General features: G+C 40.2%; 1 protein-coding gene across 1 annotated transcript in view; it reads left to right on the plus strand.

Moving 5' to 3' along the window:
* PPA2 (inorganic pyrophosphatase 2) overlaps positions 1 to 14,500 on the plus strand; it is a 38,799-nt gene extending 24,299 nt beyond the window's left edge. The window contains exons 8-12 of the mRNA XM_052775125.1: positions 2,480 to 2,607; positions 4,426 to 4,511; positions 6,045 to 6,114; positions 13,247 to 13,286; positions 14,317 to 14,500. Coding sequence (XP_052631085.1) covers positions 2,480 to 2,607; positions 4,426 to 4,511; positions 6,045 to 6,114; positions 13,247 to 13,286; positions 14,317 to 14,345 — 353 coding nt within the window. The 3' untranslated portion in view covers positions 14,346 to 14,500. The remainder of the gene's footprint in view (positions 1 to 2,479; positions 2,608 to 4,425; positions 4,512 to 6,044; positions 6,115 to 13,246; positions 13,287 to 14,316) is intronic.
* Positions 14,501 to 14,767: the final 267 nt, after the last annotated feature.

Here is a 14,767-nt window from a genome sequence, read left to right on the forward strand (position 1 = left end):
AAGAAATACAAACAAAGCCTATAAATAAGAAGCAACAGGTGGAGAAGGGCCCAAGTGTCAGTAGACAGTAAAGCACTTTTGGTAAACAGTTTTTATAGGAATGGGAGGCAAATAACCAAGTAGGAGGAATGGAAAAGCAGAGTTAGGAGAGAATTTTGCTGGAACAGGAACCAGAAAAAAGGAGCAGCAGTCTGAGAAAGTATGCTTGAATTTAAGTAGTGTCCGAAGATGGAGATCTAGAGTTCATCCACTGCTGGGAGCCAAGGAAATTGCTGCAGCAGCCTGGTTTGCTTTACAGACTTGAGGAGATACTGTGTCTTCAAAAAACAAGTATTAGAAATTGTGAGTTCAAACCTCACAAGAAGAGGAGATGACAAAGGCTCAAGATGGGAGGAGGGATGTTCCCTTGTTTGTAGAGAACAGGATGATACGCTGGGGCCCTGAAACTGATTGAATTGGTGCTGCAGTTTTATTAGTGCCCAAATGAAGCATCCTGCCTCCCACCAAGACCCCACCCTTTTATAAATCATTCCTTCTTGGTTGGTCTCACCCACCCCAGGGAAAGGCTTCTTGTACTCTTAAACATGTATTCCAGCTAGAAGACCTGCCTCTAGCACAGCCTTATGTGCCCTTGCTTTTTTCTGGGATTCTGCCAATGAAACTCCCTAATCTTCTGCAGGCAGATGGCCAGCAGCCAAATTCAAAATGTATTTTACTCCAAGTCCATAAACACATAGCCCTATTAAGTGCATGCAGAAGCAAAAATTTACATAGGGTTCTTCAAAGTTTTATGTTTTATTCTTTGGGTAGTGTGTGATCCATTGGAATTTGAAAGTGGCATCTATCAGATGCCTATGGACACTCAGCATATCTTCTCACATAGGTTTGGTCTCATAGTTAGTCGACATGTCATCTCTCTTGGTGGTCTACAGAGAATTGAATGGTCTGTAGCACAGCACTTTTTCTCTTCTCCTACTGTTCTCTTTAGAAATACTTGAATGTCTTTGTTCAGGTTCACAGACTAGATTTTAAAAAGACATTTAGGCACTTAAAGATGGAAAGCACATGACTAGGTGTCAATTCTGTGGACTAAGCAACTCTGAAGATCTGTTTTATAGGACTGGATAGACAGAAGAGTATCCATCAGGAATCACTGCCAAACAGGAGATGTCAGTGAGTGAGGTGTACCTATGGGAGAAGAGAATGAAGTAGCCAAGCAGTATGGAGAGAGAGCAAGAGGCAATCAGGAAGGCAGAAATGAGCAAGTGACTTGCAAAACACTAGAGAAGGAGAATAACACCATGGAAGGTGGCCTGGGCAGACTGAGGTTATGAAATAGCTGGAAGACTGTGTGCAAAGCACAGCAATAAAAAGTCAGCTCCCATTTCCATCAGAAGTGACTGTAGGAGGGATATAGATGGAAAGAGAAGGATTATACCAGCTACCAGAAGTACCTGGCTTCTGGAAAGGACAAAATCCTTTATTGTATCAAAATCAATTAGAATTGCATTGAAGGCTTTTCCATATAAACATATTGACAGAGAGTTAATTTGCCAAGGGGCTGATAGGACCACCTCATTGCAAATGACAGGAGTGATGGTAGTCTCGCAGGACAACCTGGTAAAATTTGATATGCACAGCAGAAGTAAACGTTTAAGATCATGAACCGCATCTTTGCTATAGCAGTATATCCCTCAAGCGGAATTACTGTGTGACTGTTTAACCTCTCTGTACCCACTGTGGCACTGTTCATCTCTGCCTCCTAAGGGTGTCCTGCAAATGGCAAGCATTCCTCTTTGTGTCCTGTTCCATCTTTGCACGGTAGGATTATAGAGGTAAAGGTAGAATTGGCTTATCACTGTGAGTATACAGATATCATGGGGTTATCAGTAGAGTTAGTGTTTAGTGCTCCTGGCATGTGTCTGTCTTGTATCTAATGGGCTGAATTTGGAAGTAATGTGAGCAAAGGGATGCCTTTAATGTAGCTTTGAGAAGTCAAGCCTGTATTTGTTTTGAGGTGCTGGTTTAAAAATCCATGTGTTGAAATTGTTTTTACTAGCTATTCTTTCATTATCAAAAAATGCCTGTAGTCCCTGCAGTTGCTCAGGAAAAAAATTACCTCACTGAATAATCTAAGTATTGCAAGGGGTACCTACTGAGATGAAAGCCTGTAAATAGGGAATTTTCTTCCTCTCCTGTCACAGGTATGGTCCTTTTATTCATTGTCCCTTTGGGTCTTAATTAAAGAAGGGCAGGAGGCAACTGTTTTACCTGTTTAGTGTGGTTGTGAAATCATAAGATATCAACTGTGGGCAACTAATGTAATAAAGTGGAGTTCCCCAATGACTTTGAAAGTGCTCAGTGAAATCAAATTGCTTGCAGATCCTTTATGAGACTTTAAAAAATGAATGTTACAAAAACTGAAAGTAAAATGACCAGTCCTTTTTTTTTTTTTTTTTTTTTTTTTCCAAACCTACAGATATTGATGATGTCAAGAGGCACAAACCAGGTTACCTTGAGGCTACGGTTGACTGGTTCCGATTCTATAAAGTCCCTGATGGTAAACCGGAAAATCAGTTCGCTTTTAATGGAGAATTTAAAGACAAGGTGAAGATAATTCAAAATTAAAGATACATTGTTCAGTCCTGTGGCCTCTTTTAATATATCCAGAATTTTTGGAATTGTAAAGGAGGAGGTTTAACAATAAGAATTCTTATACAAGGGATCTTTGAATACAATTTATTAGGCTAGGAATAAATAATGTTTGCTGCCTTCCATTTTATTCAGGGAGAATGCATGGGTTATTAAAGGAAGTCTGCAAAAAACCATTCAGTCCTAATCCTGACGAGACTTACACATGCATCTGTGTGTTTGTAGGGTTTTTTTCACAGCATTTTCATTCTCCTTGTCAGAGAAATGAATGGATTGCCTTTTCAGATATTTTCTCAGTCCTGGTTGATAAATTTTCCTTACTTTTTTTTTAAGGCTATGCAGTTTGACAGACAGTGGGTTGCAGATTTTTTCATATTTGGTGTTTGCTCAAGGTATACTTTTTCCTGGTAATTCTATGTAAAAACATTTGAACTGTGTTTGGCTTGAAGGCCGAAAAAATATTTTTCCCTTTTTTAGAAAAAAATGAATGGCATTTTAAACTACCTACAGTAAAAATGGCCAGTGTTTGAAAGGAGAGTAGACCTGGGAATAGACCTTGCTGAAGAAAATACCTGGATTTTACCAGAGGAAATTGGGTATGATTTGAGTAAGAGAGCTTTGCAAATCATGTATTGCACGCTCTCTGTAGACTATTTTTGGCAAAGAATCACAGGTTCCTAATGAGTGATGTCCATGTGTCAGCTAGTTCAGCCTTGCAGTGTGCTATCAAAGTTATAAAATGCCTTCTAACCAGCACAGGCAACTTTGCATGTTTTGTCTGGTTAAAGAGATGCCCTGACTCCCCTCTGCACTAAAACTGTCTTTTAAATCAATCAAATGTAGAGCTGTAAGGCTTGATAACCTGATCATTCCCTTGTTCTCCCAGGAACTGCTCTTGGAGATTTTCCTCCTCTGTAAAGCAGAGTGTTGCTCTGTAGCAACAGTTTAATGGTATATCCCTGTCAGGCCATTGGAGTTCAGGCTTGAGGCACTGAATGCCCCGAGATAGCTGGTTTGGAGCACTTGAATAATTCTCAAGCATTTCTAGAGACCCAGGATGTGGTGAGGCAGCCGTGGCTGTGCTCCAGCAGCTCTGGTGAAGTTCACAATGTTCCAGTGGCATTTTGCCAGGTCACTCCTTGTTAGGAAATGTGAATGTTCTGTTGGCAGCTTTTTGCAAGCCAGTCTAGATATCGTCATCTGGACACTGAGGGCTTATTTTACTTTATTTTTTTGAAGCATTTTAATCCCCACCCCGCCCCCAATATTACTTTGGTTTTAAACAAACAAAAACTGTTAAGCAGCTGACATGTTACATTGTTGCAAATGCTTAAGTATATGATTAGGCAATTAATGAAGTAAATGCAAATTTTTCCACTAGAGGGGAAACCTTAACTCTGACCCTGATGTGCACGTGTAACGGAGGAGTCATAGCTTGCACACTTTGTCCCATTTAGGACCTGGTACAGTTTTCTACAGCTGTAGGTGTCTGCTTAGCATCTAGTGCTGATGTAATTTTTTTCCTTCAACCTTCATGTTTTCTGGCTGCAGACTGAGGGAAAGTCCTGAATGTGTTGCCAGTGTATTTGACAGATAGTGAAGTTTGTTTCTTTTCATAAAAAGGGTGTTATATTTTCCAGAAATTTAATGAGACCTTGAAGGAGGCCCCTTAAAATAGCACGTGAAACAGTATGTTTTAATAAACTAGTTCTGTGGCTTTTTTTCTGCTTAATAACATTTTAATTCATAAAACTTTTCCTTGATGTAAACTAGGATTTTGCTGTTGAAATTATTAAATCCACCCATGAATACTGGAAAGCTTTGCTTCATAAAAAAGCTGATGGAGGCACTATTAAGTGGTATGTATCCAGTCACGTCTTTTCCTCTGTGTATTGTGCTGGTGGTATTCAACATGTGGCAGCTGTGCATGAACTTCTCAGATTGATTTATTTATTTATTCATTTATTTACTTTGAGGTGACAGGAATATTCATGGTTTTGATTGATAATTAATTGATAATAGACTATGGTTGACTGACTGCACATTGTATGACAATGATTTACTGGTACATGGTTCCAAAAATATATTGATTATATAAAAGTGAGATAGATTACTTCAACTTTCAAGAAATGGCCCCAGAGTGTGTGTTTGGGATGGTTTGGGGAGAATCTTGGTATCCCATGCAAATCCTCTTGTCACTGTTCATTCCATCCTTCAGTGTTGCATTGCTGTGTTGCAAAATTCTTCTGCAGCTTAGCATTCCATGTTTTTTAGTTGTTCTCTGAAATGAGAGAACCAAATTACTGTTCTTTACTAGCCTTTGGCCTGATCTAAATTAAAATGGACTTCATTAAGCTCTCTGGACTGGTTTGCATTGGCACTTCTGGCACCAGAGGCCTCGAAGAGCAGGCAGGTATCTTTGATGCTTTCCAAGGGCTCTAGATTGCCATTAGCTAAAGCAGAGGGCAAAGGCTATGGGGGAAGCTGTGCTTAGATAGTCTCTCTTGTCTTCTACTTCATTGGGAAATGCGACTTTCTCCCTTGGAGCCATTTGAACACCTTAGCAGTTGGACAGGTTGGTAGTTCTGCTTTAGCATGGAAAGAATATGTAGGATAATATTCAAATTTTGGTCTTGGATCATTTCAGGGGCACTTTGAGCTTCACGTTCACGAAATTAAAAAATAAAGTTGCAGTCTTGCTTTGAGGAATTTAACTTCTTGCCATTTACTGTGTAGGACTTTAAAAACTCATGACTAAACTCACTTTTGGTGTGAAAGGATATATATTCATAGGGAAACGTTTCTGCCAACTATTTGGTCCCAGAGTTTGTCTGCTCTCTGGAAGCAGTACAGGTATCTGCTGCTTTATGTAGGAGCAGAATTTTGACCTGTTTTTTCCTTCTTGTTAGACACTGCAGGCATGTTCCTGCAAACCAAGGGTGGCCTGCCACAGATTCTGGCCATCTTTCAAGGCACAAGAGACAGGAGGATATTCACACCATCTGTGCTAGCCATCTAGGTGGTGTTCAGCTCCCTCAGGAAGTGCCAGTTTCTCTCTGCTGACTTCTTGGGGGGATTTAGTTTCTTAACTGTGGTCCTCTGAACTGTACCTAAGTTAGCTGCCAGAAGCACCAAGTGTGAGCACTGCTTGCATTCATATAGAACATATAGCCTAAAAAAACCCTCAAACCCAAAGAAACAAAGAACACCCCTCCACACCCCTGTTCCCTTCCAGCATTACTCGTTACTTCGTGTTTTTGACTTCCTCATTTCTTGCAGGTGCATATTTCAGAGCTCTGTATGTGAAGGTGTTTTTTTTTCCCATAGGTACTTAATTGTGTGTGGCTCTTTTCCACTGATTGATGAAACATGTTTTTAATTTTATTTTTCAGCACAAATGTTCTGGTGAGTGGCAGCCCATTTTGTTGCAGTGAGGAGGATGCCCGATTGATTGTGCAGTCGGTAAGGATAATATTTACTTTTTTCCACCCTTTTTTTGTAAAGTGATTAATACGAAAAGAAGATGCAGAGCTCCAAAACTGAAATAAAGCAGCTAAACTGAAATGGTCCTTAAACAAAAAATTAAAGCATAAAATAAAAGTAAGAGCACAAAGGTTGTGGGGGAAATGTACATTATAATATAAACCTTTCATTGCAGTGGTCTAATTGTGCTTTCTGGCAGGTTCATTACTGTTCTGGTAAGGGTTTTTTTATTTGGGGTTTTTTTTCCCTCCCTCTGCAGTGCTGTTTCTTCTGATCCTGAATAGCAAGATGGACTGCTATTTGTATCTAGCCTGCTGTCTTCTCTGTCTCCCCTGTTGCCATGAGTTACCACCCAGTGTTAGAACTCATTGACTAGCTGACTGTAGTCCCTAATCACTAAAGGGATCCTTTGTTTGTCTACTTGCATAATTAAATGTATTGCTGTAAGAGGGGGATGCTTTTTTGAATGTTTCTTAAAGAATGGCTGTCATATTCTGAAAATTAACATAAAATTAAAACATGCAGGTTTCCTGTTCAGGCAAGAAAAATGTCCTGCAGGTCTGATGCTTTCATGTGCAAATGCAAATTCCCTCCATTTTAAAATATGGTAGTTTGGATGCCCGAAGTTAAGCAAAGTTACCAGAAATTACATGGAGAAAAGTACCCCCAAGTATTGCTTTTTGGGGTTTTTTTTGGTGTGGTTTTTTTTTGGTTTTTTGGGTTTTTTTTAAACATATGCCATGATTGAGCTTGTGCTCATGACCACATGAGCATGGCAGGTATTTTGCACGTGTGCATGGCTGCCTGGGCAGCCAGTGTTTTGTCCCAATAGTCACAGTAATTATGCAAGTTCAGGTGTCAAAGGAGACACCATCCACTGTCTGCGCAGTTAACATTCCAACAGCATTTCTATTAAGAATGTGTTGTCCTGGGTGGTGTTCTGTCACAAGCAAATAAGACTGTCAGTTGCAAAGAAGAGTTGGTTCAAGTCATAAAGAAGTGCCAAACCTGTTTCCTGTTCAGGTCTCTTGCTTTCAGCACTTTCTTGAAAGTACCTTTATGGTTGCACTTGTGAATGTTGATTAATGGGACTTTAAGTTTTAAATGAAAAACTAATTTTGGAATTCAAATATGTTTTTAGACATGTCAGTCACAGCTATAAGCAAATACTTACCTCCTCTATACTTCCAAATTTACAATAACTTTTTGTTTAAATGCAACTAAAATTTCAAGTTCAAACGTATATGGAATGTGACAAACCTGCAAAGGAATATTCCCTTTTGTGTTCTGTGCTGTTTGTACTTTGAAGCATGTAGGGTAAATAATTATCTGTGTAAATTGGCATTATCCATTATTTTGACTCTTAATAATACATCAAAATTTTTCCTGTTTTTTTGGGGGGGAGGTTAGTAAAACCAGTTCATAAAATTGGTACCTTGTATCAAACTTTAATGTCTCTTTTTATTATGAGTGCTTGCCGCCTTATCAAATATTACCACTTCCTGGCTTTTTTGTGCCTCATGTTTTTTGTTTGTTTGTTTGTTTGTTTGTTTAAGTTATACTGGTTTTAAGTTAAACTTTTTGTGAAGTTGTCATCACATACTCCTTTCCATCATTCTGTTTAAGTTCAGTCTAAATATTTTAATTGTGTCTTTGTAGGATACTGTCTCTTGGTACTTTTCAGACAGGGAAAAGATGCAATGCTCTTTTAAACAGGGTTCATACTGCATGCAATTTCCAATCTACGACAACTAAAAAAAGTAAAATGCTCTTGAATTATGAATGGTGGACAGTTAAACTCTAAATATAAGCAGGGAGGTTGACCTGCACATTTCAAAAAAGTATCTTTTTGTCTAGTACGCTACACTGCCCACTTTGGTTGTCAAGCATTCATCTCTTTCAAACTGAAGTGAAAGTACATGAGTGTTGGCTGCGGAATTTTAATGGCTGTGGTAATTTTAAATGAAAGCTGCCTGTGTCTGTCTGGGGGTTTTTTTTGTTTGTGTTTTTTGGTTTTTTTTTAACTAAAACCAGATACATTTTCTTCTAACTTATGTCCATCTATTAACTTCTGGATAAAAACAGAAGAATGAAAGCTAAGGTAGAGATTTTGTATGCAAGTAAAGTGAGAAACATTTCAGCTACTGCAAAATTTCTGAGCTACTTGTGCAGCGAGAGCTGATTCCCTACAATTCTGTTTCTTGGGTCAGGCTCCAATTACGGAATTTTTGAGTGGGTGATAATTGCCTTAAATCAGGTATATTGAGTTCTTAAAAACAAAACCAAACCACCCAAAAAGCAACACTCAGTATTGTTATGAACCAATTTTTATGGTGAGCGAGAGAACTATAAGAACCAAATGGAAAACAAACAAATCCTTACCAAATGCTTACCAAATTGTGCACTAATCAGAATTTCATATAGATTTTGACTATTTTGCCAAGATAGTCCTGTTGATTTCAGTAGGATTTATTGTGCTGTTATTTGACCTTTCATTATTTTACAGATACGGGACTAGAACAGCTTGTCTGTATTGGGGAATTTCCACTCCACTGAGTCAGTTTCTAGACGATAGGCATGTGTACTGTCATGTGTATTGGTGGCAAACTGGGAATGATTCTACAGTTGATGAAGTTGCCATGTCCAGTCAATCCTAAAGAGATAGAAGATAATCTGTGCATGTGGGAACACACACTGAACATTTGAACCAGCCAAAATTACACCAGCCCCCTGCAAGTACAAACCCAGTTGAGTTTTAACACTAGGTGGTGAATATTTCTAGTGTTCTCTAGCCTCTAAAAATTGTTTTATCTCTTTCTTAGCTCCAGTGTTAGTGTATGTTGAAAACTAAACCCAGGAGGAATAAAGATTTGTAGCTGAATTGTTAGTGCTAAGATGTACTGTTTATTTCAGGCTTTTAAGTGTTGCCATCTGTAAAACTGACCAGGACAGCCAAACCTTTGTTTAACATTAATCCTGAGAACTGCTTGCTCACTTGCTCTGTGAAGAAGCTGCTGAGGATTTTGCAAGTTGGAAAATCTCCAAGACAATCTATATATAGTTAGCAGAGCAGTGTTTCTCAGACTTATCACATAATTCTTCCCCTATAATACTGGAAAGTGGACTAGGAAGGCTTTGCTGGATGAGGTCTCTTTTGATAAAATGCAGAACCATGTCTTACAGGGGAAAATACTTGGCTTTTCCTGATAATTTAAAAATTTTCAAAAAAAATTTGAATCTGTGTACTTAACTAATGTGTTTCAAATAACTCAGATCTAAGCAAGAAAGTCTGTTAACTGCCTTTCTCCCTACACATGTTTTCTGTGAGGATATTTCCATTTGGGACTTGGTAGAAGCAGAATTTTCTGTTCAGTGGCCAGTTGTGAAACAAAAAATTGGTGGGTTTTTGCTCTGGGTTTTTTGGTTTTGTGGGTTTGTTTTGTTTTGTTTTGTTTTTTAAATTATATTATTTATTTGGTTGGTTTTTTAAACAGTGTTCCAAATGAAAGGGTTGTGTAGTGAAGAGATTCCTCATTTGGAGGGATATGTTTTTGATTTGTTCCTGGTGGGAAGGTGTTGAGTCCTTATATGAAACTTTCTGAGTAATTATCCCAGAAGTGGGAGGCACCTCCTTATACATGGTGACCGCTGGTTCTCCCTGCCTTATGAGATAAAGCTTTGGTTTTACTGGAAAGAGAGGGGAGGGTCTGGTGTTAAGGCCTGGAAGACGCTTTACATAAAGCACAAGAGCTCTCCATCCCCATGTCTAAGAAATCAGGAAAGGATGGCAAGAGACCCACATGGATGATTCAAGACCTGCTGGTCAAAATAAAGGGCAAGAAGGAAATACACAGAAACTGCAAGCAGGGACAAGTATCCTGGGAAGAGTGTAGGGACGTTGCCTGGTTGTATAGGGATGGGGTCGGGAACGTGAAGGCATGGTTGGAGTTGAACTTGGCAAGGGACGCAAAGAATAATAAGGACTTCTATAGGTATGTCAGCCAGAAAAGGAGGGTCAAAGAAAATGTACCCCACTCTGATGAACACAACTGGCAAACAGGTAACAATGGTTGAGGAGAAGGCAGAGGCACTCAAGAACTTTTTTTAACTCGGTCTTCACTGGCAACCTTTCTTCCCACACCTCTCGAGTGGATGGACCTCAAGGCAGGGACCAAGGGAGCAAAGTCCCACTGTAAGAGAAGATCTGGTTTGTGACTGCCTGAGGAACCTGAACATACATAAGCCTACGGGATCTGATGAGATGCATCCCAGAGTCCTGAGGGAATTGGCTGATGTAGTTGCCAAGCCAGTCTCCATGATACTTGAAAAGTCATGGGAGTCAGGTGAAGTCCTTGGTGACTGGGAAAAGGAAACATTGCACCTATTTTTAAAAAAGGTTGGAAGGAGGACCCGGGGAACTACTGACCTGTCAGCCTCGCCTCTGTGCCTGGGAAAGATCATGGAACAAATCCTCCTGGAAGCTGTGCTAAGTCACATGGAGGACAGGGAGGTGATTCGAGACAGCCAGCATGGCTTCACCAAGGGCAGGACTTGCCTGACAAACCTAGTGGCCTTCTGTGATGGAGTGTCTGTATCAGTGGACAAGGGAAGAGCTATGGATGTCATCTGTTTGGACCTCTGTAAGGCCTTTGGCACAGTCCCCCACAAAATCCTCCTCTCTGAATTGGAGAGATACAGATTTGATGGATGGACTGTTTGGTGGATGAAGAATTGGTTGGATGCTCGTGTCCAGAGAGTAGTGGTCAACAGTTCAATGTCTGGATGGAGATCAGTGATGAGTGGTGTCCCTCGGGTCGCTACTGGGACCAGTACTGTTTAATATCTTCATCAGTGACATAGACAGTGGGATTGAGTGCATCCTCAGCAGGTTTGCAGATGACACGCCTGAAGAATGGGATGCCATCCAGAGGGACCTAGACAAGCTGGAGAAGTGGACCCATGTGAACCTGGTGAGGTTCAACAAGGCCAAGTGCAAGGTCCTGCACTTGGGTCGGGGCAACCCTGGATATCAATACAGACTGGGGGATGAAGGGATTGAGAGCAGCACTGTGGAGAAGGACTTGGGGGTACTAGTGGTTGAAAAACTGGGCAGGAGCTGACAATGTGCACTCGCAGCCCAGAAAGCCAACTGTATCCTGGGCCGCATGCAAAAGAAGTGTGGCCAGCAGGTTGAGGGAGGTGATTCTGCCCCTCTGCTCTGCTCTGGTGAGGCCCCACCTGGAGTATTGTGTTCACCTCTGGAGTCCTCGGCACAGGAAAGACATGGACCCGTTGGAGCAGGTCCAGAGGATGTCCATGAAAATGATGAGAGGGCTGGAACGCTCCTCCTGTGAGGACAGGCTGAGAGAGTTGGGGTTGTTCAGCCTGGAGAAGAGAAGGCTCTGGGGAGACCTTACAGCAGTCTTCCAGTACTTAAAGGGGGCTTGTGAGAAAGATGGGGACAAACTTTTTAGCAGGGCCTGCTGTGATAGGACAAGGGGTAATGGTTTTAAACTAAAAGAGGGTAGATTCAGACTAGATATAAGGAAGAATTTTTTACAATGAGGGTAGTGAAACACTAGAAGAGGTTGCCCAGAGAGATTGTAGATGCCACATCCCTGGAAGCATTCAAGGTCAGGTTGAACAGCGATTTGAGCAACCTGATCTAATTGAAGATGTCCATGCTCATTGCAGGGGGATTGGACTAGATGACCTTTAAAGGTCCCTTCCAATCCAAATGATTCTATGATTCTAAGACCTAGATTATCTTTGTCATACTGGCACACCCTTTTCAGACCAGTCACATAACCCCCCTGTGCAGGTAATTATCCTAGGTAAAGTGGGAAAAAGAATACTCTTTTTCCCTTCCCTCCTCACAGGCTTTGACCTGCTCTTCCCTGGGTAGAGACCTGTGCCTGCTTGGGGGGAGGCAGGCTCGCGAGGGAATTTCACACCAATGCAGCTCAGTCTGAGTGCTGCACTCTGCTAAGCCTGGCTGTGTGGCTTCTAGGTCAGTTTTACTGCCTGCAGGATACTGCAAAGTTTTCATTAACATCTTCAAATGCTGTTAAGTAGCGGGAAGTTCCACCTGTTGGTGTGGAAGATGTGGGTGGTCACTGTGCAGCTTTGTTCTCCTGAAGCTTCAAACAGCTGTAAACTGTGCCTTTGAGCTGGTTTCTTTTTTGCATGGTTCACCTAAGTGATTACTCCTGGGCTTATCTTCTTGGGTAAGTGTAGTTGGAGTAGGCTTATGTCATGGCAAAAGCCAACATCCACATGTTTTTTGCACTTGGTTTGTGTGTGTGAGTGAGCGTGGCAGGTTTTCTTGTGCTGAGGTGTTCTCTGCTTCTTTCCCATCAGTTCTGTCAGTTGGAAAACTTGCTGTTTGTGAGGAGCTGATGGAAGGGCAGTGAAGAATTGTTGCTATGAGAGTAACTAGCATCCTTGTTGTGAGGCAAGTTGCTTCCAGCTGGTGTTAAAACTGGCTTTAATTTTGTCCTTTAAGTAATAGGACAAGACATGCTATGTAATACTGTGATTGAATAGTGGTGTATCCAGCTTTGAAATGGACCTGGACTTACAGTCCTGGACCTGTTTTTTAAAATGATTTGTCATTTTCCACTGAATTGAATCCTAGTCTATCAAAATGTGGTTGTAAAAGAGTTTAATTACACATTTATTTAAAAATGTTTGCATATATGTAATGTAAATTATGTGTGTGTGTGTATATTCACGTGTACCTTTATACTGAAAAATGTAATGTAATTGGAAAGGCATTTTTTACTCGTATATAAACAGCAAATCCTGTAACCCTCCAAGACAATACAGTAGGAAAATCCCCTTTACATTAGGTAAGATGTGATCTATTACTCATTATGTGTGTTTTGTCATTTATGCGCAACCAAGAAATTCGTACAGTAGTTACAGGGGAAAAAAAGAAAAGGGAAAGTCTGTAAGGTAGAGCATTGCCCTGTGGGGGCAAGAGAAAGTTCTGGTTGTATTAATATCTCTTGACTTAAGCAGTAGAATAGCTTTGAGTTTGGGTGCTACCTGTGAAACTTAAACTAAACACTGATATGTTGGTTTGGTTTTTGTTTTTTTCTTTTTTTAGGCACCAGTGCCAGTGAATGGAGATTCTGTTTCCCCAGAAGGTACATTTTTCCCCAAATGCCATGTGATTTCTTTAATTGTTTGCTTTAAAAATTGACATAAAAACTGTTATGTTGAAAAAATGTGGGTTTGTGCATATGAGAATTATAATAGTTCTGTTCTGTCAGACTGTAATTCCTGTCCACTGTTAAATAGAACATGGGGAGAAATTCATGGATGGTTTGTGGGAGAAGATTGCTTTTGAAAAGTGTAGTCCACATAAAAAGATAAGAAGACTGAATTTTTTTGTCACTGATCATGGAAGGTAAATGCATGACATTTATTCTTTTTCAACGAGGAAGGTTGCTTTGCCTTAGTTTTTGTCATTCCTCACAGTAGCTACCTAATCAAATAAACAGCCCCTTCTCCTAAAAGTGACATAACCATACTTAATTTTCAAGTGTAAGTTCTAAAGACAAAATTCTGTCTTTCATTATGACTGTTTTTCATGTTAACAGAACATGTGTTTTTCGTCAAGAAAGAAGAATGCATCCTACATTTTCATTTTTGTTAACTACTTTAAAAAAAAGACTTTTTCTACTGGCAGGAGCTATAGAGAAGACATACGTGCTTTTTGAGATGGAGGGAGTTACAGAAACACTAAGAGGAACTTAGTCATGAGTCAAGTTCCAGATTGTTTGCAAAGTAACATCTGTGTAGTCCATGTCATGGGAAAGCAAGTTGCATTCCATTTAGCCTTATATGGCATGCCAATAAATAGCATTTATTTACTGAACTATTACATCTCAGACCTCTGACAGACAACTGAACATAATCTGCCTGATCTTTGATGTTTTCCAGGGATGGTCACATCAGCGTTGTAACTTGTTGCAGGATTGTTTCAGCCAAACTGTTAAAGTGAACAGATACTATTTTGAGGCTGTGCTTTACATAGGCTGGTGATAGAGCTCACCAGTATTGTTACAGGAGGGGATATAGCTGAAAGAGCAGAATGTTGCTTTTTCAAGTGTTTGTGTCTGGCTAGTTGTATAGTACTAATGTCATTCTTGATGTGTATTTTTTTTGTTTTAGTTGATTTCTGGCACTTTTTTCCCAAGTGATCGTCAAAGTGTTCTGAAGCTGCATCATCAAATCTTAAAGCCATCCCTTGTTTGAAGACAGGCAAAAGCACTAATTGTTGGGTTCCTGTTGAAACAACTTTTCAACTTGTGTAAACCTTCTGTCATGTAAATAAACACTGACATCACAAAATGAATGTTTCCTTTCTATGTCTGTATTTGTGCAGGGTGGAGCAGAGGGAAGAGGAGGACTTGTTTGTTTCTGAATCTCAGAACTCCAGAATTGCTCTTACCCACTCCTGAAGTGTAGTATCAAATGAGATGGGAGATAAGGTGTTTTCAACCTTGTTCTCCAGATTTTGGAATAATCCAGCCATCAGGTGCATAGAAGACTGTGTTAATTTGTATCTTGGGGCTTGTCTGGCCACCCTGACTGTAATCCGTTTCAAGTAGACAATAATCTT

This window comes from Harpia harpyja, chromosome 2 (genome assembly GCF_026419915.1).
Source record: "Harpia harpyja isolate bHarHar1 chromosome 2, bHarHar1 primary haplotype, whole genome shotgun sequence".
Taxonomy (NCBI): domain Eukaryota; kingdom Metazoa; phylum Chordata; class Aves; order Accipitriformes; family Accipitridae; genus Harpia; species Harpia harpyja.